Here is a 26,654-nt window from a genome sequence, read left to right as displayed (position 1 = left end):
ACAAATGATTTGATTGTAGGTTTGATACTGATGGTTATTATAGAAAATTTTTGTATGTGTACCTAGATATTTAACAAGTTCTTTGGTCGGCTTCAAATTACCAAATGAATCGAAATACTCTACGTCGTTGTTTATCTTTCTATATGCTACCCAATGTGTTCCGCTGTGTGATGATGCATCTAGATTAACTATTGCGCATTCACGTTTTCGAGGACCGTGTCTAGGCAGAGTGTCATTCATGAAAACACCTCGAAAATGTGGGATTTTAAGTGTTTTCGCGTAATGCGCAATCTCTAAGTCGTACAGCGGACGATTGGGTAGCTTTATTGGAAGTTTTTTTTCAGATACAAACCGAATCCGCCTCTTGGTTTCTTACGCAAGTACAGACCTGAGCCGATGTGTTCCATCGCCTTATTATGGCGCATATCCTCTTCCAATTTCTTTTGGGCGTTCTTTGCGTCAACCACAGTCTTCGCCACCCCTGCTGCACCACCGGCTAAAGCCCCCAATGCAGAAAGACCTGCAAATAGGGGTATGAGGGGTAGGAAACCTCCAGATTTTAGTGGCAACACTCGTGGAAGATCAACTGTTTTTCGTCCACCAAGTTTTTTAATTACCGATTTTGCTATTCGTACAGCTGTCAAAGCAGTATCTCTTAACGATGCTCCTCTCTTCATGGACTTTGCAATTTTAGGTACCACATCCCGATTGAAAGAATAACGTCCCTTTCTTCCACGACGACGAGGACATCCCATTCCCAACTTTCTTTTCGTTTTCATTCCACCGGTTACAAGTAAAGCAGCACTTTTTTCGCCAAAGCTAGCGTCCTTAGACTTGAATCGCTCCCAAGCCCTATCTTCCAATTCTTTATCGGCCTTGTGACGTTCTTCGAGAGATGTATGATGCGAATAAGCGATATCGTGTTGTTTACAAGCTGCGTCTAAAGGATTAATTCCCGGATCTCCGCGTGCAAGACGTTTTTTTAGTTTTGTTCCAGGTCCACAATACTGATAACCAGGAATATGAAGCTCAACTGGAAGTTTATTAATTAGAGAGTTCAAAAGACCTTCCCCTTTGAACACCAACATTGGACTGATGGTCATGCATTTGGTGACATTGGTAATATATTGTTCATATTTTTACTATGTTTAACACACGATGAGAGTCATTCAACAAGAGCAGACGTTACCAATTGATAATCTAGATATTGTACAGAAAGCAACCAACAGTAAACATGGAAAATTATTACCAAACTCATTCAGAGCCATTATTTGTGGTCCAAGTGGATGTGGAAAAACTAACGCCATGCTATCACTTTTATTTAGTCCAAATGGCGTCAAGTTTAAAAATGTCTATGTTTATTCAAAATCCCTCTTTCAACCGAAATACCAACTATTGCGAGATGCATTAGCGCAAGTCAAAGGTGTAGGGTATTTTCCATTTAAAGACAATGAAGAAATTATTGATCCCAACAAAGCTCAACCAAACTCTGTGTTTTTATTTGACGATGTCGCATGTGATGGCCAACACAAGATTCGTGAGTATTATTCCATGTGCAGACATAAAGATATCGATGCGGCTTACTTATGCCAAACATATTCAAAAATACCTAAGCAGCTAATAAGAGACAATTGTAACATGATTGTGCTGTTCAAGCAAGACGAGATAAATTTGAAACATATATTTGATGAACACGTATCGCCAGACATGTCATTTGATGAATTTAAAAAAATGTGTTCAGAATGTTGGAGAGATAGGTATGGTACTGTGGTAATTATGAAAGATTTTGCTCTCAACAATGGACGATATCGCAAAGGATTTGATAAATATATAAAATTGTAAGGTGTTTGTTTAGTCGCCAGCAAAATGCCAGATGATACGGTCGCCATTGCCCTTCGCAAGAAGAAAGTTACCGAATTGGCTAGATCAATTCGCAAAAAATATTTGGCATTGAAGTTAGGTAGAACAGATCAAGATGAGTCACTAAATAAACTTTTTAAACCAATCTCGAAGCCTCTCAAGGATATTGCTCAATCATCAAAAACGTTACATCATACTATCACTAACAAGTTTGGACATGTTAAAAAAGAAGAGGTGAAAAAGGAGGAGGATGAGGATGTATTTCTTGATGCACCCGAGGCATCTGATGAAAACATTCAAGAGCCAATCTCCGGTTCTAACGAGATTCCGATGGACGCCACAGACGAATATATCGACCACTATCCTCCAATAAGTCACAAGTACATAAAAGAATATTTGATAAAAGACGATAAAATCGATAAAAACTATGGTCCATTTTACGATAGTATTAGTGGCTGGATATTGGGAAAACGTCGAATAAACTTTGACAAAGACAATGGAGACATAGTAATAATTCGAGAACGGGATTTTGAAGAACGTAGGTTAAGTGGTACGCCAGGCCTATATCACCTTTTATTTTATGCCAACCCAAACCCAGAACAGTATAATGATGAGGATTTACAAAAGTATAAAACACTGCTGATTAACACAGAGATTCATCTGGATACCTTAGGACGCCTTAAAGGTTCCAGCGGAGAAAAATATCATTCTATTATTAAACCTCTATTCAAACCATCTGATGCAACAATGAAAAAGCATGCAACTCGATCACAAAAAGAACTCGACCACAGAACGAAAACAGCTCGGTCAGCATCTTCATCTACGGTCAAAGGAACGGGGTTGGATGACTCTCGTTTAACATACAACGCTGCACCCTTAGAGTATATTTATTGGGATGACGTCAATGAGTTAGTTGATCGTCTTAAACTCTTGGTGGCTTCGAAAGACGCCGGCAACACATCTCACGACAACGAAATCGTGGCTATCATCAATGAACTAAAAGAAGCCAATATAATAGAGTAACTGAGAATGATGGCATCATTTCCAATATGAGTGTCGACAAATTCGGTCATCACTCTCGTAACAGTATCACCCAAAAGGCAGTACGAGTTACATTTCCACATACTCCTGCCGGAAACATTAATGCCGAAAATGTGAAAATTTGTAATGTTAAGGACCCATCAGAATATAGTGATGCTGCAACGAAAAAATACGTTGATAATCTAATAAATGAGATGCGTAGCGTATACTTTCCAATAATTAAAGCCCATGATGCGATATTAGATCAAAAATCCATTAATATAAAAGATTTAACAATCGGACTAAACGAAGTAAGAAAAGAAGTTCCACTGCTCGAGCAAAAGCTACAAAAAATAATCGCAGATGCTATGAATACACTAAAAAAGGATACGGAGAACAATATAAATAAGTTGTTGCAACAAAAAACTAATGATATACAGGATTTAGCCGTCGGACTAAACGAAGTACAAAAAGAAATTCATAAAACCACAGTTCCACATTTAGCGATCGAACTAAATCAAGTAAGAGAAGAGCTTCATAAAACCACAGTTCCACTTCTCGAGCAAAAATTGAAAAAAATAATCAAAGATGATGTGAATACACTAAAAAAGGATGCGGATAAAAGCATAAAAGAAGCTGCAGAAACACTTGCAAACCATACGATGCACGATATGAAGATGGAACAGAGGTTAAAACAAGTGGAGCAAACATTACAGGATATAGTACGTAATATTGATCTATTGCGCACACATGTTGTAGATGTAGATGCTGGTCGTTAATAAGAAAATGTCTACAGAAAAGGAACAGGTGGTGAACGAATTGCATAAACCAGCACGAAAAATCTATCCTCGTCGACGAACAATAATCAAAGGAATCGATGACTTGTGGCAAATGGATTTGGCCGAAATGCGTCCTTACGCACACCAAAATAAAAATTTTAAACTAATACTAGTCGTAATTGATTGTTTTTCAAAATATGTTTGGACACGCCCTCTAAAGACCAAGACTGGCGAGGAAATTACTCAAGCATTTTCGGATATTCTCGCCCATACTCGACGACTTCCGAAGAACCTCCAATCCGATCAGGGAACAGAATTTTATAACAGAAAATTTCAAAATTTAATGAAAAAACACGAAATTAATCATTACAGCACCTACACGATTAAAAAAGCCGCCATTTGTGAAAGAGTCATTAGAACGTTAAAAGCAAAGTTGTACAAGTATTTCAGTTTACATGGATCATACAAATGGTTAGAAGCTCTACCTGTAATTACCGAGGAATACAACAATACAAGGCACAGTAAAACGGGATACACACCATCTCAGGTCAACAAATCCAACGAAAAAGCTATTTTAAACAAGAGTTATAGTCATTTAAAAATTGCTGGTCCAAGAAAATATAAAATTGGTGACATTGTGCGTGTCTCAAAGACAAAACATTTATTTGAAAAGGCCTACACGCCCAATTGGACGACGGAATTATTTAAAATTGTAAAAGTTAAGATAACAAATCCTATAACGTATTTGCTTGAAGACATGCAAGGTATACCGATTAGCGGGGGGTTTTACGAAGAAGAATTACAGAAAACATTAAACCCTGACATTTACTTGGTTGAAAAAGTACTTAGACGAAAAGGCAATAAGATGTATGTGAAATGGCTCGGTATGGACAGCAAACATAACAGCTGGATTAACGTTAATGACGTAGTTTAGGAGGATCTATCTTTTAATCCGCCGCGTAGCAATACATTTTTTGCAAAGAGGTTGTTTTTACCACAAGGAGTAGGGGAATATAAAAGAACTCATGCTTCAGTATCAATGTCAGTACAAGTGAACATGAGCTCTCAAGATAGTGGGTATTCTTCAGGTGGCTCTCAAGATAGTGGGTATTCCTCAGGTGGTTGTGAATTTAGCATCGATATGCCTAGCAACGAAGACTATAATCAAGAATTAGATAGAGCTTTGGAAAATTATGAGGCTGCCGCCAAATCAGAAGTTTTCTACCTGCTTGCAACAAAATACACGTTATCGGGCTATGAAGTACAATGTGGTATAAGCCCTGCAAGATCATTTTCGCCTGCAGTGATTTTATCTCAGCAATATAAACCAACCAGAATATCACTCAGCGCATACGAATGGTATTCCTTTATTTCAATCATTACACAACAACTAATTGATTTTTTCCAATCAACTGATGGCCTCATGCACCCAACTTTTCCATGCGAAGAATACTGCACTGTTACCCCGATAGTTTACGATGATTGTAAATTCATTATTGTTAAGAAGCATGGTGTGGAGTACTATATGGATGAAGAAGAAGTGAAGCAAATTGTTGAACTTAACACTAGTGTGCTATCGCCTCGTATGCAGTTGTTAGAAAATTTGAACTTTTGTGAATATTATTATAATGTTTTAGATTTTTGTAAAAATGCTGCAGATAGTTTAAACCCCTTGCAAATATTGTATGCTTTTTGTTCTATAATGTCAGATGATATGACAAACAATGCTCTTAGGGAGTTCATTTATTTTTATAAAATTAGGGTAATTAATGATTTGAATAAATAAAAAAAAAATACCAATTTAGAGTTTTTATTTTACCATAATATATATATTACACACTATTTTACAATATATATACAAGAAAGAGAGAGATAGCAAGTGGATATTGTTATGCGTTTAGTACAAAAGAGAGATAGTAGCTTATGAACATAATTCGTCTCAAAAATCAATTTTTAAATATTTGCAATTTGTAGTTTTAATTCTCTTAGACAATTTACTTAGGATTGTATTCGCTATTTTTTGTAAATTGGGGGGAATCCATAGGGAGCCCCGCATCTTCGACACCCGCATGACATCACTTTTTCACAGTTCTTCACAATTTGTAGTTTTAATTCTCTTATACAATTTACGTTTAAACTGAATCGTATTTGCTTGGGAATCTTAAAATTCGCGGTACATCCTTGCTTGCTGTACCATCGTTCAATACCAATCACATCTTGAGGGAGAGGATGTTGCTCTCCACTTGGAAGCGTAAATGTCTTTGTATTAGCATCAACTACATCCCAATAAATTTTATTGGCTGCTATTTGTTGCAGATTAGCGGGAGTCCATAGGTCTGGTGTAACACATCTGTGAGACATTTCAACGTTCTTCTGCAATAAAAATCTATTCTAAAATACTGTAATGTCCCAATGGTAGGGTTCTAAAACTATTTGGAATTAAATATCTTTTATCGTCATAAGGACTTAGCGCAATTTTTGTTTGTTCTATACTATAGACGTTATGGCTATATGACCGAATGGAGTGTTGAGTAGCAGTTTGTTCCTTAAAAAAGAATCAATATTACTGCCTACTTCAGACTTCTGGTTCAGAATCATCAAACCTGTTATTTCTAGGCATTTCATGTAATGCATTAACGCAAGACTCGTAATCTTTTAAATCGAATAAAACTTGAGTAAAGCAACTATTGCACCAATAATATGGTTGCTGATATACGCATTCAACGATATCATCAGCATCATAAACTTCGTGAGTATGGTCGTAACGCACCAGTAAAAATTTATTTAAGGTCTCATGAGCATTTTTGAATGCAAAAAAACATGATTTACATACGTTTAGGCGATGCTGCTTAAGATAATATCCATTAGCCCATACACAATAACTGGAGTGTTCATCTTCAAATATACTCCCCCAATCTGACTTTCCTAATACGACATTTCTTAAATGTGACGGTATGTGTTTAGAGCAAGCAATAAATTCTATTCCTTTATATGAAGGAATAGGATCATTTTTAGCACTGCTTATCATCGTTTCCCATTTATATAAAGGAAATTTTTTTAATATTATTTTTGTTAATGTCCACGGCAAGGGGGACTGCTCGATGAAATATGATGCTGATACTGTTGTTTCACAGATTTTTTTGATAGACAGGTCGGTCAATGATGGAACATTCATCTACAAAAAAAAATCTATTCTAAAATACTGTAATGTCCCAATGGTAGGGTTCTAAAACTATTTGGAATTAAATATCTTTTATCGTCATAAGGACTTAGCGCAATTTTTGTTTGTTCTATACTATAGACGTTATGGCTATATGACCGAATGGAGCGTTGAGTAGCAGTTTGTTCCTTAAAATCATTTAAACAGTTTACATAATCATCGAATTTTATAACATTTTTTACTATATTATATTTAGTCCCTTTTGCTTTTTTAGTGATTCGACCAGATTGAACTTTAAAAGTATACATTTTTGATCGTAATCCCACAAATTTTGTCATAATTTCTCCTTTATTTTCATCTTTCATTACTCCTAAAACTTTTTTATTTACGCGAGGAATATTATAGATATTATCTACAGCGTAATCGGATGTATCAAATTTTGATAGATCTTGTTTTATTACTTCCTCATATGCATCATGACAGTACAGTTCATAAATAAAGCTATCGGTATCCATATACATTAAATTACATTTATCTGCGCCCAATTTTGGAAGCATATAGTCGTAATGAAATTGGTACATACATAATTTTGATATATCTAAAACAGTCATGCCAATGTATAAGGGTTTATTAAAAACTAGATCTGATTTAATCAGTTCTATAGCTACTAAATTTTCATTAAATATCTTTCTGCTATGAAACCTGGCACTAGAAATTAAATTTTTAGCACCATATCGCCCATTCCATGATCTGACTAGTTTTACTATTCTATGTTTCCTTATATTCTCCATAGTCTTTCCAAATACACTATTATTGGCCAATTTGTATAAATTTCTTCCAAAATCGTTCGTAGCTGCAGCTCTAAGTCGAGTATTTAATTCTATGTAGGGTCGCAGCCACGCAGACTGCTTAAATTTCAAAATTTTATGAATCTTTTTTAAAACTAACCCATTAGCCAGCATTTGTTTTAAATTTCTATAATGAACGATATATTCTTTTTTATTATAAAGTGTTGTCATTAGTTTAGTATGATTTGAACCCAAAGCTTTGCGGTGTTCGGCAGCGAATGGAAAATCTGAGTGCAGATCATGTAATTGGCGAGGATAGTCCAAGTCAACTTGTAACATGTACCCTACGGGAGAGTCATCAGGTACAGACATAACATCAATGTCTTTGGCATCCATCCATTCGAACCCTCCGTAGGGTAAGGGTTCTCCCATAGCCCACCCATATAAATTATTGACATCAAAATACATTAAGTATTTTGAGGGCTGTGCGGGGTCATAATTAGACATGTACTTATTATTGGCCTCCGACATTCTACCGCTACATACTGAAATTCCTCCACGAATTGCTTTCTCCATAAATAGTATCATGTCAACGTCACGCAATAACTCTAGGTTACACCCCACGTATTTCAACATACAATCCCAAGAATAACCGGGCATTGTGTAGTACCAGGCTGGATCTAACCCATAAGTTATAAAACATTTTTTGCGGAAAGTTTCAAAAACATCTGCTAAAAGCACAATATCGGTTTTTAAGTACAAATCTGAATATTGACCTAAATTTTCAATGTTAAAGGTATCCCAAACTATTTTAGCATGAGCATACTTCTCATCTGTAAGATTCGTATCGTTTAGCTTATTATAAAATGCCTCTATTGGAGGTAAATCGGTAATGTTTAATTTTTCCCAAGAATCAATAAAATCATAGCAAAATACCCCTTTTTTAGTTATTAATTTAAATTCATCGTCACTTAACCTGCTAAATTCTCGCTTGCAAATTTTAAAGTCATTTTTATTTAATGTTGAGACCAATTCATCTAAAGAGGCTCCTAAAAATCTTAATGAATCAATAAATCGAAATTTTATATTAGTAACAGCATCGTTAAGTGTAAATGAAATGTATTTTTCTTTATTGACTGGAAGTAGACTAATATCTCCTTTTTTGCTTAACTCTGAAATTATAAAATGACTGTCGTAGCCACTCATATTGTGAAAAATAACTGGGACGACAAACAATTTTTTGAAATTTAAATTACAGGCTTGGTGGGCGAAATTTCTGAACTCCCCCGTAAAATGGTCGTGGTCTTTAACAATGATATCTGTAGGAGAAAAACATTTTTCGCATATGTGACACCTTGTGGCTTTACTGGTACTCGGGTTTTCCTGCATTGGTATAATTTTCTTAATTTTCGAATGAATACTTTGAGCTAAATTTGGTAATTCATTAGCAAACCACTCCATGCAGTCAATGCCTCTATAACTCTTAAAAAAAGACAACTTTTCATCATAGCTACATTTTACATAGTATCCAGCACTATACGGAATATGTTTTTGATATTTTTTAGTACAACAGGATGTTTGGAGGTCTGTAACTTTTTCTAACATGCACTCAAAATCTGCATATATGACAAATGGCGTTGTTTGTTTATAAGTATAATTTTTAAAACTAACAGCATCATATTTAGGAAAAGACATTTTACAATTATTCATATCTGCACACATTTTTTCATGTTCCGACAATTTCCCTTCAGTTGAAAAATAATTTAAGCATCTATTGCAAAGAAATAATTTGGCCTTTCTTTTATTTAATTGACCAGCAACTAATTTAGACATATCCGTAATGTGGCAGTAGTGGTACTTAATTTCTGAATTATCATTATCCACTGGAGGTGCTTCATAATCGTTTAATTTAGGAAAATAGTGATTCTGAATTAAAAGAAGATTTACATGTTTGGCAACGACTGTTTTAGTTAATCTAGCTGGATATACTGTGAAAAATGACTTTTCATTATTTTCTATTAATTCTAAAGCAAATACATTGACTGATATATTATTTAATTTTTCAAATTTTGAAATTTGATGTAACGGCATTGGTGCCTCTAGGTCTTCTGTTTTTAGTACTGTACTGTACCATGGGTATGAGGATGGGAGTTCTTTATGTGCTTTAGCTGGATAGAGGGCACTAACTATTGCCCAATAAAAACATGCTTGATCAGAATTTTTTACATTAATACAAGCACGCTTTTTTTGAATACTCTCAGGAAGTTTAATATACGAGGAACCATTTCCAATTTCATATCGATTAATATTTACTTCTAAAGATACAATTCTATTTAATGCAAAACCGGAGTCCCTTTCCTGAAACTCGGATAATTTAAGATTTATTTTATCTTTAACATTCTCAAAAAACCACCGCTCTGTATCGGTAGATACGTCTAGTACAGCATTTTTTGTATTAAAATATTTAAAATTTACAATTTCCTCCTCCCCCGATTTTTTAATAAATTCTCCACAAAAACAAACATTAACTTTAACAACTTTATCTGCTTTTAAAATTTTTCTGATTTTATTTTTAAAAATAATATAACAATCATTTAGGAAATGTGCTAAGTCCTTATGCCATAAATTAACTATAACTCCAGTTTTAATTCGACTTTTAAACGCGGAAACTACATTTTCCCATTTAACTCTATGTTTTAGTTTGTTGTCTAGCCCCATACCGACATGTCTATTGAAAATAATCTGTTTAAAATGTTTAAAATGTCCTACATGCGTTTGCAGTTTTCTAATTGTACCTATAGGCAAAGTGCGTTTTTTTATTACTTTATTACAAGTTTTGATTTGTTTCGTTAAGCGTTTCACCCAAATTTCTTTGTCTTTAGCTGTGAATTTATCAAAAACTATCTTTCTGATTCTTTTGATGAATAACAGTAAATTTTTACATTGTTTAACAATATCCATATTGCTTACCTCTCTCTTTCAGTATTTTCGCTTAGATAATTTTAAATGATGTCATGGGCTGGTACTGTTGGCCGCAGTCCACCAGGCCGTGATAAACTATCGAATACTTCCCGCTCGAAAACTCCTCAATGACGGGGCTGTAGGTATCTGTGACTCTAGGCGGTAGAAACACCACCTCTTCCCCCAAATCTAACAGAACAGCTTGCCCAAACTTTGTCTTCACAATTTTGGCTCCCGTAATGGGTACTGGAATGTCGATCGGTAATTCTTTGAGTTTCTTCACGGGTTTCCTCGCTACGACAGATGAGGCATTAATTTTTGATAAATCCATCTGAAATGAAGGAGTGATATAAATAACCAAGCAAAAAACATTGAGTTGTATTCAAAATCAAAACACGAAAAGATTTAACAAAGAATAATTACGAAGAATGACGAATAATTGACATTCAGCATGCTAACATTAAGTCTTTTTTGTTTGTAGACAATCAGATGTCGAAATAATAACTATCATCTGGAATAAAGGGATAAATAGCAGAGTAGAAAACATTAATTAAAAAAATCAAAGAAAAACAGAACAGATTTAACAAAGAATAATTACGAGAAAATAAAAAAGAATAATTGCCATGCTGGCATGAGTTCTTGTAGACAATCAGGTGCTAAAATAATAAATCTCATCTGGAATAAAGGAATTTTATAAATAGCTAACCAAAAAACCGAACAGATTTAACAACGAATAATTACGAGAAAATAAAAAAATAATTGTCATGCTAGCATGTCTTTTTTGTAGACAATCAGGTGCTAAAATAATAAATCTCATCTGAAATGAAGGAATTTTATAAATAGCTGACCAAAAACTTGAAAAAACCGAACAGATTTAACAAAGAATAATTACGAGAAAATAAAAAATAATTGTCATGCTGACATGAGGTCTTGTAGACAATCAGGTGCTAAAATAATATATAAATAGCTAACCAAAAACTTGAAAAACCGAAAAGATTTTAACAACGAATAATTACGAGAAAATAAAAAATAAATGTCATTCAAAATGTCGACAATTAGATAATTATTTAATGTCGAAATAATAAATCTCAGCTGGAATGAAGAGATTTTATAAATAGCAGAGCAGAAAACATTAAGTTTTATTCAAAATCAAACAAGAAAAATAAAAAATATTTAACAAAAAATAATTAAGAGAACACTTACCTTGCAAAACTAGTTGAACCACAACAGTACACTAACAGTAAGGAATAGACTATGGAATAGACCGTCCTGAGGTGGATTTTGAAATTTATACGGTTGCGTGCCCCACCTTATGACGTGTTGTAGAAAGTGTGCGTGTGCAAAATTATATTCAGTTTTATCATTGTCATTGGTTTTAAAAATTCCAACATTTTCTATGCACATGATAAGAAATATAACTCAATAACAAAATGTGGGTATGATAACGAAAATTGCATAGTAATGCGATTAGACCCTCAACCGCTATTTCCTATGCGATATGTAAATTATCTGCTAACATTTATTTTCATTATTTTCAACTAAATATTTTTTAGAGTTATGGGTTTTTTATTTAAACGCCTTATTTATTGTTCAAGTCTTATATTACATGATGATTCAAATTTTCTCTTAACAATTTTAAATATAATCTTTATAATTAAAATAAACACTGAAGCTAATATTACACAAGTCATTGCAAAAACATTATCTATTTCACTTTTCATGTTTTCTTTGTTCATCGTTGTTGGCGCCGGCGTCGATAACATCATTAATAGTAATTGGATGAATTCGCCTTGTTGGAGTTTCCCTAAATAAGTAGTCCGCAGCACTTGAATATTCTTGTCGCAGCTGCTGACTAAATTCCTTTGGTGTCCAGTCTATGCTGCTTCCCAGTGATAGGTTCTCTATTTGTTTTATAACCTTATTTTTATCCTCATAAAATAAAACCTGACTTCTTAACTGTGTCAGTTTTTCTCTAAATTCTGCTAATTTACGTCTATACTCATTCAAAGACATGATGTTACTACCTCACGTCGCGCTGTGGCAATCAGGTCTTGCGATCGAGCTCCCCGTGACAATAAGGCCTACGCGACATTTCACGAGCCCACGTGACGTTTTGACGTGACGTTTTTACGTGCTTTGACGTGACGTTTTACGTGACGTGCTTTGACGTGACGTTTTACGTGACGTGCTTTGACGTGACGTTTTCACGTGCTTTGACGTGACGTTTTACGTGACGTGCTTTGACGTGACGTTTTCACGTGACATTTCACAAGCCTACGTGACGTTTTGATGTGACGTTTTTACGTGACGCGTTGACGTGCTGTGTTCCTTTTTAGTTCTTTTAATAAAAAATTGCATTATGTTTTTTTATTTTATTTAAATTCCAAAATTACCAGCCGCGCGCTTCGTATCTACGAGATCCGCGAAAAACTTAAGGTACCGACCGCGCATCTGCTTCGCGTTCCGCGAAAAATTAAGGTACCGATCGCACATCTGGTATCGCGCACCGCTGCGCCGCTGTGTTCCTTTTAAGTTCTTTTAAAAAATTGCATTATGTTGTTGTTTTATTTAAATTCCAAAATTACCGCGCGCTTCGTATCTACGAGATCCGCGAAAAACTTAAGGTACCGACCGCGCATCTGCTTCGCGTTCCGCGAAAAATTAAGGTACCGATCGCACATCTGGTATCGCGCACCGATCGATCAGCGCTAGAACGCCGTCACATCGGAACGCGCCCCATCGGACGTCGTCACATCGGAAAGCGCCCTTTTGACACTATGCCGCCATGTTTTTTTGTATTCGTTATCTCCCGCCCATTCCAACGAGCCGTCGTACGTTTAAATCGGACCAATAGCAGCAGAGATACCATGTTTCTCTCTCTAACACACATACTTTCCTATATCAGCTGTGACATCACATACCTCTCTCTCTAACACACAGAATTCCCTATATCTGTAGTGACACCCGTTTAGATCATCTACTTTAATTTTTTAACTGCTGAGGTAATTTACATTTTAATGAAGGTCTTTAGGGTTTTTTTTCTATAAAGGTGAAGGACAAATCTTTCACCTAAGACTTACTAAATTAAATTTGACCCCCAATTTATTTAAATAATTATATATAAAATTTAAAAATTAAATTTGCAAAAAAGAATTTTTTGTGTTTTAAATAAGCACTATAAATTTATTTTATTTAATAGGAGAAGTTGCGCTATGTTACCAGTATTAAGCAAAAAAAATTGGTTAAAAAATATTTAATAATTTATGAGATATTTAATTTGTTTATCAATTGTTACTATATTTTCAATTGCAAAAACGCGGTTGTTACCAAAAGAAGATAAACCTGTTTAAAATCTCAATACTTTTATTAGTATGTATGATTTCGATAAATGAATTGATAAATTCAAATTTCAATTTAACTCCCCTCTAAAATGACATTTTGTTTTTTTTTTGTTTGTTTTGTTAATAACGTCACGGGGATTAAACATTTTGAAATGCTGTTCCGATAATCGGGTTCCTGGGAATTTTTAACTAATTAACAATTTTTTTTTCGTTTTTTCTTCTTCCTTTTTTTTCCTTATAGTAAAAGATATAGTTTTGCTTATAGATGGGGTTTCATTAAGAATGTCCAATCTCTGAGTTGTCGATTCTATACCTCAAAATATTAAGATTTAACCAAAATTACTTCAATAAAATATGGCTCATTGAGTTACAGGGTGTTTTATTTAAAAATTTAAAAATTATTTTTGCTCAGTATTTTAAAACTATTCGACATATCCTTTTCATACTTGGTAGAAAGTGTAGGTACTATACACCCTATGAAATTATGTTAAATACAGGTTTCCGGCTATTACCAGAGGCGTACAACAGGCGGACAGGGGAAAGCAAGCAAATGGTTGACCCTTCCCAAATTCTACGCCACTGGCGAAATTGCCATTTTAGTGCAGTGTTTAGATTCTCCCATACTCTCAATGTAAATACCTTACTTTTCACTTGTAACGATAAAGTCATTAGTTTTCGAGATATTTGCAGTTAAACATGTAACGGCACAGTTATTTTATTTTGATTAAGGTTTTGTGCCGCTTAATTTTTAATTTCAAATATCTCGAAAGCTAATGATTTTATCGTTAAGACTGAAGAGTGTATTATTCATTCTTAACGATAAAATCATTAGTTTTTGAGATATTTGAAACTAAAAATTAAGCGGCACAATAATATGTTAATCAAAATAACTAAATAACTGTGCCGTTACATGTTTAACTTCAAATATCTCGAAAACTAATGACTTTATCGTTACGAGTAAAGAGGATGCTATTTACATAGACAGTATTGGAGAATTTAAAAATTGTGCTAAAATTGCGATTTCACCAGTGACATAGAATTTGGGTTGACGTAGAACCATTTGCTTTCGCCTGTCCGCCTGTCGTACGCCTCTGGTAATAGCCGGAAACCTGTATTTAACATAATTTCATAGGGTGTATAGTACCTACACTTTCTACCAAGTATGAAAAGAATATGTCGAATAGTTTTAAAATACTGAGCAAAAATAATTTTTAAATTTTTAAATAAAACACCCTGTAACTCAATAAGGAGCCATATTTTATTGAAGTGATTTTGGTTAAATCTTAATATTTTGACGTCTAGAATCGACAACTCAGAGATTAAACATTCTTAATGAAACCCCTAGGGCTTACAATACCGGGATTCCGGGATCCCGAATACCGGGATCCCGGACGATTTTTGTCCGGTATTCGATACCGGTATTTATAAAAAAATACCGGTATTTCGGTATTAGCTTAATTTATAAAAAGTGAATTGATGCATAATAAACTTTCTTATTTTTTGAGATATTTTTTGCTATTACAAGAAATTTTTTTTGACGATAAACAACCAATATCATTGTAAAAAATATTTTATCTACTCTATGTCATATTATGTATAAGTTTTTAGTTTGTGAAAACTGTCATTATAGATAGCAGTGCGTGAAGGATTTAAAGTGTGCGTGAAGTAACGATGTATTTTAAATGGGATTTACTTTTTCGCACTGTTTTAACCTTCGCGTTGTCATGGTGACAATCCTTAACTTTCGCGTTGTCATGGTGATGACAATATGAACAATGAATTACAACAAAAGTTTTGACAGTTTTGTGGTTTGAAAGTAGTTAGAATTTTTAAATGTCAAAGTTCTAAAAATTGTAGAATAGAAATGAATTATAGTGACGAAGAGTTACAGCTTTTTTTATTTGTTTATCGTAGATAAAATATTGTATGAAACTGTGCGTGAAGTACTTTTTGCGAACTTTGCGATTTATAGCACTCGCTCCGTTGTCGCTCGTGCTCTAAAAATCGCGTGCGTTCGCAAAAAGCATACTTCACGAACTGTTTCATAAATAACTATATTAAACACGTTTATTACACATACACGTCAAGTATATCGCTTTCTAAAAGCGTGAATGTCGTTAATTTAGGGCGAAGGGTTATATCAGCTTCTACAACCAACTTATTAAATCTCGTCTATACAAATACATAAAATGAGTTATATAAAAATTCTTGAATATTTAAAATTAAACTACTTTATTTTATAAATAAGCCGTAAGATTTATTTATCAGAATTGTTGTTATATTTTCAGATCTATTTTTTCATTTTTTTTTGTGTATTGTGGTGCATAAATTAGGCTCACTTATTTTCTGAATTATTAATAATAATTGAAAATATATAGCGGTCTAAATACAGAGTAATCCATATAAAATATTTGTCAGAGTAAGTTAATCTTTGTATTAATATATTTTAAAGTTAAATTAATTTATAAATAGCAAATTTCATAAGTAAAAGTACTATCCTATTATGTGCAAAATTTATATAGCAAATATATAGTTTTTCTATTTGCACATTTTTTATATCTATCTATTCCTACTCTCTATGTAATGTTATAAACAACATCTACTCATTTCAAAACAAAATTTAATAGGTTTCATATATTATTTAATAACAAGTCGATATAACAACTGACGATAGTATAAATATAACGTGTATATTTTTTATTCATAATACCGGTTTTAATACCGGGATCCCGGTATTTGAAATTTTAAATACCAAATACCGGTATTGAGATTTTGGCTCGGTATTGTAAGCCCTAGAAACCCCCTCTATAAGCAAAACTATATCTTTTACTATAAAGGAAAAAAAAAGAAGAAAAAACGACAAAAAATTTGTTAATTAGTGAAAAATTCCCAGGAACCCTATTATCGGAACAGCATTTCAAAATGTTTAATCCCCGTGACGTTATTAAAAAACAAATTATAAACAAATTAGAACAATTTTCAAATGTCATTTTAGAGGGGAGTTAAATTGAAATTTGAATTTATGAATACATTTATCGAAATCATACATAAAAATAAAAGTAATGAGATTTTAAACAGGTTTATATTCTTTTGGTAATTACCGCGTTTTTGCAATTGAAAATATACTTACAATTGATAAACAAATTAAATATTTCATAAATTATTAAATATTTTCTAAACAATTTTTTTTTTGCTTAATACTGGTAACATAGCGCAACTTCTCCTATTAAATAAAATAAATTTATGGTGCTTATTTAAAACGCAAAAAATATTTTTTTGCAAATTTGATTTTTAAATTTTATATATAATTACTCAAATAAATAGGGGGTCAAGTTTAATTTATTAAGTCTTAAGTGAAAGATTTGTCCTTCAGCTTTGTGTAGAAAAGAACCTAAAGACCTTCATTAAAATGTAAATTACCTCAGCAATTAAAAAAGTAAATATTGTGCAAAAATTACCCCTTTTTAATTATTTAAACAATGATCCCCTCATATGATTTGGATACTTTTTTGAAAATATTTATTTGGAAAGCTTATGGGTCAGTAATTATCGAGGTCTATTGGGTCGCTCTTTTTGTTTAATAGAATAGATTAGGGTGGCCGAAAAGTCCCTTTACATTAATGAATTGTTTTTGTTATGCCATATTCGTAATTGGTATGTTCATGTTCATCCGTCAAATGTCCGGAGTAAAATGTAAACTAGAGTAACGAATGTAATAGCTTGGCGAATTCCGTTTCGCAAGTCCCCAATATTTTTTTCCAGCAGGAAACTAAGTAAAGTTTCACCACGCTCGTGCTTGTTTTTCAAACCAAATTTTCCCAGTGATGGATCTGTCTCATCTGCACTTCTCCCCATTTTAGAGTTGAGGTCACTACATATGTATTAGAATATTGTGTATTATATCATTTAGAACTGAAGTAATTTCATCTTGGGTTCTTCTATTTCGTAGTCTGCATTGTTACTTGTTTGAGTATATTATATTTATATCATTTTTAAAGTATATCTTCCACTACGTTTTAGGGTTAAGGGATTTTTTAAATCTTTTTCCTCGTTGTTTAACTCACTAACGCCTATCAGATCCCATTTGACTTTCGACATTTCTACTTAAATCTCCAGTATTCTTTCTTCTGTTTGCATAAATCTAGCATTATATCTAGAGACGTTGTGATTTAAGAGTTTTCTAAGTTTGGTATGGACGGTACAAGACAATTAGACCGAAATCATTAGACCGAAAGCAGTTTACCGAAACCTCACTAATAGACCGAAATGGTACATAAATTAAAAAATATTGGACCGAAATGGTACAAAACCACCCCCTGGTTACGCCTATGCAGGAAGGACCTCTTCCTGGAACAGATCATGTAGGTACATAATTTTCACACCAATTACAGTGCTGTACACATCATCCAAGATATTACCGTTTGAATACCTGAGTAGGTTTTCCCCCTATTTTCCATATTAAAAAGACAAAAATAATTAAGGCAAGAAAAGCAATTAGATGATTAGATACTATTAAATATTTTAAGTTTATTAAGTTTTTATGCAAATTGGAGTTGTAGGTTAATAAATATATTAATTTCTAGTGTGCGTATCTATGGTAATGATCCCTACAATAATGTGAATAAATCCAATTAAACATTTCGTGTGATAAATCGTTCAGACAATATTTATGTTTCATAGGATTGTACCTTTCTCCGGTCCTGCGTATTACAGTAAACATGGTTATATACCTATCACATAATCATGTATGTGATTAGAAACTTAGACGAGTTTTTATATGCACACAACACAGTGCGTTGACTCCTGACTTATCAAGGAACTTTTTTAATTGGATTGTTTTTCGAAAAAGTCCTACGGCTTTTCTATCTTATCGCGTTTTATGTGCTGAGGGTTATCGTCAAACGTACCCCGCTCGATACAACTACCATTATTGACGTTTTCATTGTTTAATTTGTTGCTAGCTTCTAGAGATAAGTATAATGAACAGACTGCGATCTAGAATGTTTCGGAATGATTAAACTTCAGAGTTATTATACAAAACATAACGAAAATTTAATTAAGCAATCAATTTTAATGATTTTCTTTCATGTAAGCTAACAAAAGTCATCATCATCATTCTCTTTGCCTTATCCCTATGCGGGGTCGGCTTCCCTAATTTTATTTCTCCACACAATTCTATCTTGGGTCATATCAATATTAATCCCCTTTACCAACATATCCTGCCTAATCGTCTCCCCCCACGTCTTCTTTGGTCTTCCTCTCCTACTCCTTCCAGGAATCTGCACTTCAGCTACTCTTCGTATTGGATGAATTAACCTCTCGACATTGAACATGACCAAACCATCTCAACCTATGCTCTCTCATTTTGGCATCCATTGGTGCCACACCTAGACTTCCCCTAATATACTCATTTTTAATTTTATCCTTTCTTGTCACTCTTCTCATCCATCTAAGCATTCCCATCTCCGCCACATGCATTCGTTGTTCCTCTTTTTCACTGCCCAACATTCAGTTCCATACATCATAATAGCCGGTCTTATGGCTGTTTTATAGAATTTTCCTTTCAGCTTCATTCGAACTTTTCTGTCACACAACACACCACTCGCTTCCTTCCACTTCATCCATCGCGCCCTAATTCTACTGCATGCATCTCCATCTATTTCTCCATTACTCTGTAATACCGATCCTAGGTACTTAGAACTATTGCTTTTTACAATCAGTTCACCATCCAAAGATACCATTTTATTTGTAGTAACTCCATCTTTAAATGAACATTCCAAATACTCTGTCTTTGTCCTACTAAGTTTTAAACCTTTTTCGTCCAGAGCTCGTGTCCACTGTTCCAGTTTTTGTTCTAAGTCTCTTTCAGTATTTCCTACTAACACGACATCATCAGCATACATTAAGCACCATGGAATGTTACCCTGTAGTTTCGCTGTTATCTGGTCCAAAACTAATGAGAATAAATACGGACTAAGCACCGAGCCTTGGTGCAATCCTACTTTCACATGAAATTTATCAGTCTCTCCCACACCTGGCCTCACACTAGTCGTTACTCCCTCATACATATCCCTCACAATCTTTACATATGCACCAGGGACTCCTTTCTTTTTGAGTGCCCACCACAGAATCTCTCGAGGAACTCTATCATATGCTTTCTCAAGATCAATGGAAACCATATGAGCGTTTGTTTCTTTACTCCTGTATTTTTCCATCAACTGCCTTATAATGTAAGCTAACAAAAGTATGTTTAACAAAATTGATAGAGCCTATAGTTACTTGAAGAATATTCATTTCATACATACGTTGCTGACTATTTACTAAATTTTCGAAAAATTGTCACTACAAATTTCCAGATTCATTGTAGTTAATGTTGTTAAACTCAAAGAAGACGATACATTTTGTTTGGCAAGAAACTGCGAAAATAAAAACCAAACGACAAAACGTACTATGTAATTGCAATTGCAATTCATTGTCTGAAAACAACAGCTAAGTTTCTAGAAGGGATGAATTTTATACCCTCATCTTTTATACCCTAATATGATTCTAGAATTTAACTACATTGGGTATAATATGTCCTTACATACTCTATATCTGTATCTGCAATTACATCTACTATAGATTTATTCTGAAAAGAATTGCTCTCAAGAAATATGTCTTAAAGGTTATCTAAAATCTAACAGACAATGTAACACCATTATTGACTAGATGTTGAGTTGTAGATTATAGAGTTTAATGTTCAAAGAGCCGTTTGGTATCATAGATCTTTTCACACTGCGGCTTGAAAGATCTTTTGTGTCTACTCCACATATATTACGAATCTTTGAAAGAGAAGTATCGAAGATCATAAATGCGAAGTTAACGGACAGAGTCTGTGGAGAAGGCGATATAATTTCGAACCCTACAGACCTTTTGGTGATGCACATATCGTCAAAACCATCAAAATAAATCGCTTAAGATGGGTGAAGGTGAAAGTGAGCCTGCTCAAGTAACACTATAGTCCAGAGAAATAAGGATTTTCTCGGGACACTCAAAGATCCAGGTATCTAACCTACCTGCTTCCTGCCTAGAGTTCGCATCCGTTTTTTAATTATTAACAATTTAGTGCAAAAATCGAGATTTCTTCGATTTTTTGCACTCCACTTAAAAGTTAAATAGTTGACATTAAACTAAAAAATTTAATTTTTAAGAACATTGAAAAATCTTCAAAATGCCGATTTTTGAAAGTTAAAAAATTAATTTGTTGCTACATAAACTGCAAAATAAGTGAAAATCGTTATTTGTTAATAACTTTTACCAAAAATACCTTAGAACTTTAGTATTTCATCCAAAGTTGGGTATTGGTGTACTTAACAAACCCTCAAAATTTGAGACCGATTAATTAATTAGATTAAAAGTTATTGTATTTGTTTATCCCAGAGACCTTTATTTTGCAATAACATAAGACAGAAAATAATGAAGATAGGGCAATTCTGAGTATGCCAAATGTAGAAGAGTGATAGTATCAAAATGTATTAAAAAAAGAAAAAAAAATTAATGTAGTCAAAAATCCTAATGCCAAATTTTAAAAATTTTGTAGTCTATAAACATTTAAAATAACTTTAAAAACATTGTCCGTAGAAATAATATTTTTAAATATTCGAAAAGCTAGTATTTTAATACGAATTTTCAAATAAAAAAATTTAGCCTGGGTTCATTTGGGACAAGGTTAGCCATGTGTTTTTTTTAATTCGCAGCTAATTTTATTATAATTATTAAGAAATCTCATTAATGCCATTTTAAAGAATGGTATTTGTATTTTTTCTTAAAAAATTTGCACAAACATTGTACCTTCACAGCACCCTCTACGATTTTTCAAAAATGTAGTTCAAACGATTACTAGGGGAAACCTCCTACAAATCCACAGAGTTAAAATACCGAAAAAGCAATTTCAAACTATGTAATACAATTTTCTGTATCTCCGGATCAACTCAATGGATTTTGATCTTTTTTTAAGTTGTATGTATTTTCTATCTATTTGTATCTATATTTGTATGTATTTTTCTTCTGAGACCGCATTGAGAAGGAGTACAAAGACCAAGAGGAAGAAGAACAATCCGGTTTTCGAACAGGAAGAAGCTGTACTGATAATATCTTCTGCCTCAAACAACTAATAGAAAAAAAATTAAGCACAAATCAAGAAACCCACCTCATGTTTATTGACTTGCAGAAGGCGTACGATACAGTTCCTGTAAACAAACTCTGGAACGTATTACGACAGACGAATATTAGTGTCACCTTAATAAAAGCCTTAAGTTTGTATGAAGGGTCAACATCACAAATAAAAACTGGAAACAGATTATCGCAAAGCTTCCTGGGTAATAAAGGTCTACGTCAGGGGTGTTGTGTATCACCGACCTTATTTAAAATATATGTTGCAAAAGCATTGAAAGAGTGGAAACGAAAATGCAGAGGCATGGGCGTAGACCTTGGAGAGATTTGCTTATATACATTGCAGTTTGCTGATGACCAGGTTGTTATAGCAAACGATAAAGATGATTTAGAGTACATGGCAAGGAAATTACAAGAAGAATATAGAAAGTGGGGACTAGAAATTAATACAGAAAAAACAAAATACCTGCCAATAGGTACCGAACTATCGAACATCACATTAGAAAATAATGAAATCATCATGCCCTGCGACCATTACACATATCTAGGAATCGTTTTTGACACAACGGGGAAAGATGATGAAGAAATAAAGAGAAGAATAACACAATCCAGAAAAACAATAGGTTGTCTAAACAGCATACTGTGGAATCATGAAATAGGAAAAAGAAGAAAACACAATATCTACGAATCTCTTATTAAAAGCAGTCTATTGTACGGAGCAGAAACTTGGCGGATAACCGAAAACAACAGAAGAAAACTGGAGGCAGTAGAAATGGACGCTTTTAGAAGATCAGTAGGAGTGTCACGCAGAGAGAGAATACGTAATGATGAGATAAGACAGCGAATGGGGGGTTGACGGCTCTCTAACAACAGACATAGAAAGAAAACAGCTGATATGGTACGGACACGTCCAGAGGATGGATAACTCAAGACTCCCTAAAATAATTATGCAATGGGTACCACCAAACCGCAGAAAGAGAGGAAGACCCAAGAAATCTTGGAGAGAGGGAGTAACGAAGGCGATGAGCGCAAGAGATCTTAGAGAGGGCCAATGGGATGATAGAGTGTCATGGAAATTAGGCATCGGACAACGTCGCAAGACGTTTTAAAACCGATTGATATATATGTTATAGTCAAAGCCCGAATTTCAGGCACTCCTAGGTTTGACTAGGCAATCCTCAGGTCTGACTGACGGTCTTAGTCAAAGCCCGAAATAAATTACAGTTTCGGCCTTTGACTAGTCAAACCTAGGAGAGACTAAGTTGGTCAGGCAAAGGTCGAAATTTAATTTTATGAAATCGGGGTTTGACTAGTCAAACCCCGATCAGCTATTAAAATGTCGTAATTTGTTAGATTAGGTTTAATAAAACGTCATTTTTTAATTGTAATATTTATTATTTTTATACTGTCGTAATTAAAATAAAAAAATAGAGTTTATTCTCACATATTGATGTTGAGGCATTATGGGATTTAGAGTTACACAATAGGTTAGACCAGTGGCTTTCAATTTTTTTGAGTGATGTACCTACCACAAAATTCTTATAATTATTTTTGGTACCACCTAACTAAAATACCTATGGGGGTAGTTAATCTAATTAACTATAAATATAATAAATTTTTGCTGTTTTTGCGTTTTGTGTACCACTGCACATAATGATATGTACCACTATTGGTACATTTACCACATATTGAGAAGCCCTGCGTTAGACCTTTTACACTTACATAATTTTGAAGAGCAATTCTTATTGCAGTAGCATTTTATAAAGCCTTGTCCCCCAAATTTAGATCTTTTGTACTAATTTCTCTTAGAGACAGAACGTATTCGAAATTAAGAATTTTTTTTTTGCATTCTCTTATTTGTTGAAAAAAGTGTGTTTATTGTTCCGTATTTCGTACCAACTCTACATAAACCGTCAACTGTTTTATCTTGTATGATACCCAAAACATTTAGAGTATCTACTTTAGCTCTATCAAAGTTGGGAATAGGTATGGTTAAAATTTCTCTGATCGAAATTGGAGGAATTTTTTTTCACTTAATTGTTTCGTAGCATTGGCCTGGGCATAAAGACCTTCAATCGCCTTTCCCTTTATTTATTTTAATCTTTTCTGTCTTTACACAACGCATGTCTATACCATCTGATTAGAAATTATGCTCGAATATGCGTCAGAGCTCTCTTTTTGGCAAATACAACAAACCACACCTGAAGAAGTAATCTGAATTGTTTGACAATTTTCTTCCTCCACTAGTGACGACGGTCCAGGGCCTTCGTTAGTACTATGGTGATCCTTACTTTTGATAGTGCTCAGCCTACAGGTGGGTTGACATTACGAGTGTATTACATTTATGCAATGCATAGATACAAATGTACCTACTGCTTGAGTTTGAAAATAGATAATAAAATATCTGACAATAGCACGGGCAAAATACGTAAGCGTAACCTGCCTTAATGCTATGAAACAATTAAGTGAAAAAAATTTTCTGCAATTTTGAATGGAAAAACTGTAACAATACCTATCCTTAGCTTTGATAGAGCCAAAGAAGGTGCTCGAAATATTTTGGGTATCATAAAAGATAAAACAATTGACGGTTCATATAGAGTTGGTACGAAATAGGGAACAATAAACACACTTTTTTCAAGAAATCGAAGAAGAGAATGCAAAGATAATTTTCTTAATTTTCTCTAAGAAAAATTAGTACAAAAGATTCTATTTATAAATTTGGAGGACAAGACTTTATAAAATGCTACTGCAATAAGAAATGCTCTTCAAAATTATGTGTAAAAGGTCTAATATATTGTGTAACTCTAAATGCCATAATGCGTCAACATCAACATGTGAGAATAAACACTAATATAAAAAAAATTTTATTTCGACAATATAAGAATAAAATTAAACATTAAAATTAAAAAATGACGTTTTATTAAACCTAATCTAACAAATTACGACATTTTAATAGCTGATCGGGGTTTGACTAGTTAAACCCCGATTTCATAAAATTAAATTTCGACCTTTGCCTGACCAACTTAGTCTCTCCTAGGTTTGACTAGTCAAAGGCCGAAACTGTAATTTATTTCGGGCTTTGACTAAGACCGTCAGTCAGACCTGAGGATTGCCTAGTCAAACCTAGGAGTGCCTGAAATTCGGGCTTTGACTATAACATATATATTTTCTACGTACATTGCAAATATGCAATTTGTTTATAAATTTATTAATTAATAAACAGTCTAATTTGTTTAAACAATTCTTAAAAAAATATTTTTTTTGCAAAACTCTATTTTTTTAATCATAGTATCATTAATAATCATAGAAAAAGTTAAAGTACACTTTAATAAAAAAAATCTTTTTTAGATAATTATTGAAGATATTTTATTTATTAAAGTATACCTTAACTTTTTCTATGATTAATAATGATAGTATGATTAAAATCATGGATTTTTGAGAAAAACTTATTTTTTCAAAAATTGTTTAAATAAATTAGACTGTTTATTAATTAATAAATGTCTAGACAAATTGCATAATATGCATAATATTGACAAATGTTATTTGTCATGTACAGAAAAATTACATACAAATTAAAAAAAGAAAAATCAAAATATATTCAGTAGATCCCGAGATATAGAAAATGATAGTAGTTTTAAGTTGCCTTTTTTAGTTTTTGAACTCGTGCATTTATCGACTCCCAGCTCCCTCTTTACTTACCACGACTAGTAACCAATTGAACTACATTTTTAAAAATTCGTGTAAAATACCAGCTTTTCTAATATGTAAAAGGATTTTTTCTACGAACAATATTTTTAAAGTTATTCTAAATGTTTATAAACTACAAAATTTCAAAAATTTGACATTAGGATTTTTGACTATATTAGATAATTTTTTTATCTTTTTTTAGGACATTTTGATAGCCTCAGTTTTCTACTTTCATTTGGCATACGCAGAATTGCCCTATCTTCATTATTTTCTGTCTTATGTTATTGCAAAATAAAGGTCTCTGGGCTAAACAAATAGAATAACTCTTAAACTAACTAAGGTATCGGTATCAAATTTTGAGAGTTTGTTCAGTACCCTAATACCCAACTTTTGGTGAAACACTAAAGTTCTAAGGTAGTTTTAGTAAAAGTTATTAACAAATAACGATTTTCACTTATTTTGCAGTTTGCGGAGCAACAAATTAACTTTTTAATTTTCAACAATCGGCATATTGAAGGTTTTTCAATGTTCTAAAAAATTAAATTTTGTAATTTTATGTCAACTATTTAGCTTTTTCAATCTAACATTGGAAGGAATAATCAGGAAAAGCAGAATAAACATGCAAGAAATGATATTTAAAAACGGCCACCAATGCATAGCATTTGCAGATGATCTGACGCTATTAGCAACAAGCAAAAAAGAACTACAAAAGTTAATGAAAAACATAATAACAGAAGCCAAAAAATTCGGACTTAAAATAAATGAAGAGAAGACAAAGTATATGATAATGGGAGAGATCAAAAAGAAAAAGAGAATAACATCATAGTACAAATAGATGGAGAAAAAACATACTCGTTCAAAAGAGCCAAAGAAATTATTTACCTGGGAGCCAAAATAGATGAAAATG

At 33.2% G+C, this 26,654-nt stretch overlaps 3 protein-coding genes across 3 annotated transcripts; all 3 read right to left on the bottom strand.

Annotated features, from left to right (window-relative positions):
* Positions 1-323: 323 nt before the first annotated feature.
* LOC126884987 (uncharacterized) lies at positions 324-1,103 on the bottom strand. The gene has a single exon (XM_050651377.1). The coding sequence runs from the start codon at positions 1,101-1,103 to the stop codon at positions 324-326; it is 780 nt and encodes a 259-aa protein (XP_050507334.1).
* A 4,350-nt stretch (positions 1,104-5,453) lies between these two features.
* Positions 5,454-10,717, bottom strand: LOC126884986 (uncharacterized). The gene is made up of 2 exons (XM_050651376.1): positions 10,578-10,717; positions 5,454-6,834 (listed from the first exon to the last, which is right to left on the bottom strand). The coding sequence occupies exon 2, from the start codon at positions 6,832-6,834 to the stop codon at positions 6,235-6,237; it is 600 nt and encodes a 199-aa protein (XP_050507333.1). The 5' UTR covers positions 10,578-10,717; the 3' UTR covers positions 5,454-6,234.
* On the bottom strand, positions 6,849-10,568 carry LOC126885339 (uncharacterized). Its single transcript, XM_050651896.1, has 4 exons — positions 10,431-10,568; positions 8,975-9,965; positions 7,806-8,779; positions 6,849-7,727 (listed from the first exon to the last, which is right to left on the bottom strand). Exons 1-4 carry the CDS (start codon positions 10,566-10,568, stop codon positions 6,849-6,851), a joined length of 2,982 nt encoding a protein of 993 aa, XP_050507853.1.
* Positions 10,718-26,654: the final 15,937 nt, after the last annotated feature.

Source organism: Diabrotica virgifera, chromosome 5 (genome assembly GCF_917563875.1).
Source record: "Diabrotica virgifera virgifera chromosome 5, PGI_DIABVI_V3a".
NCBI lineage: Eukaryota > Metazoa > Arthropoda > Insecta > Coleoptera > Chrysomelidae > Diabrotica > Diabrotica virgifera.
Note: the sequence above shows the minus strand (reverse complement) of the source record. Positions and strands in the feature narration are given on the sequence as shown.

Bases quoted from the DNA above. Each gene is read 5' to 3' on its own strand.
- LOC126884987 (XM_050651377.1), bottom strand. From the start codon at position 1,103: ATGACCATCAGTCCAATGTTGGTGTTCAAAGGGGAAGGTCTTTTGAAC.
- LOC126884986 (XM_050651376.1), bottom strand. From the start codon at position 6,834: ATGAATGTTCCATCATTGACCGACCTGTCTATCAAAAAAATCTGTGAA.
- LOC126885339 (XM_050651896.1), bottom strand. From the start codon at position 10,568: ATGGATATTGTTAAACAATGTAAAAATTTACTGTTATTCATCAAAAGA. The intron at 9,966-10,430 runs GTAATAAAAAAA...TCCGAGTTTCAG, and splicing joins AAATCAAAACTTGTAATAAA to GAAAGGGACTCCGGTTTTGC. The intron at 8,780-8,974 runs GTAAAGCCACAA...TTATAATTTCAG, and splicing joins GCAGGAAAACCCGAGTACCA to AGTTAAGCAAAAAAGGAGAT.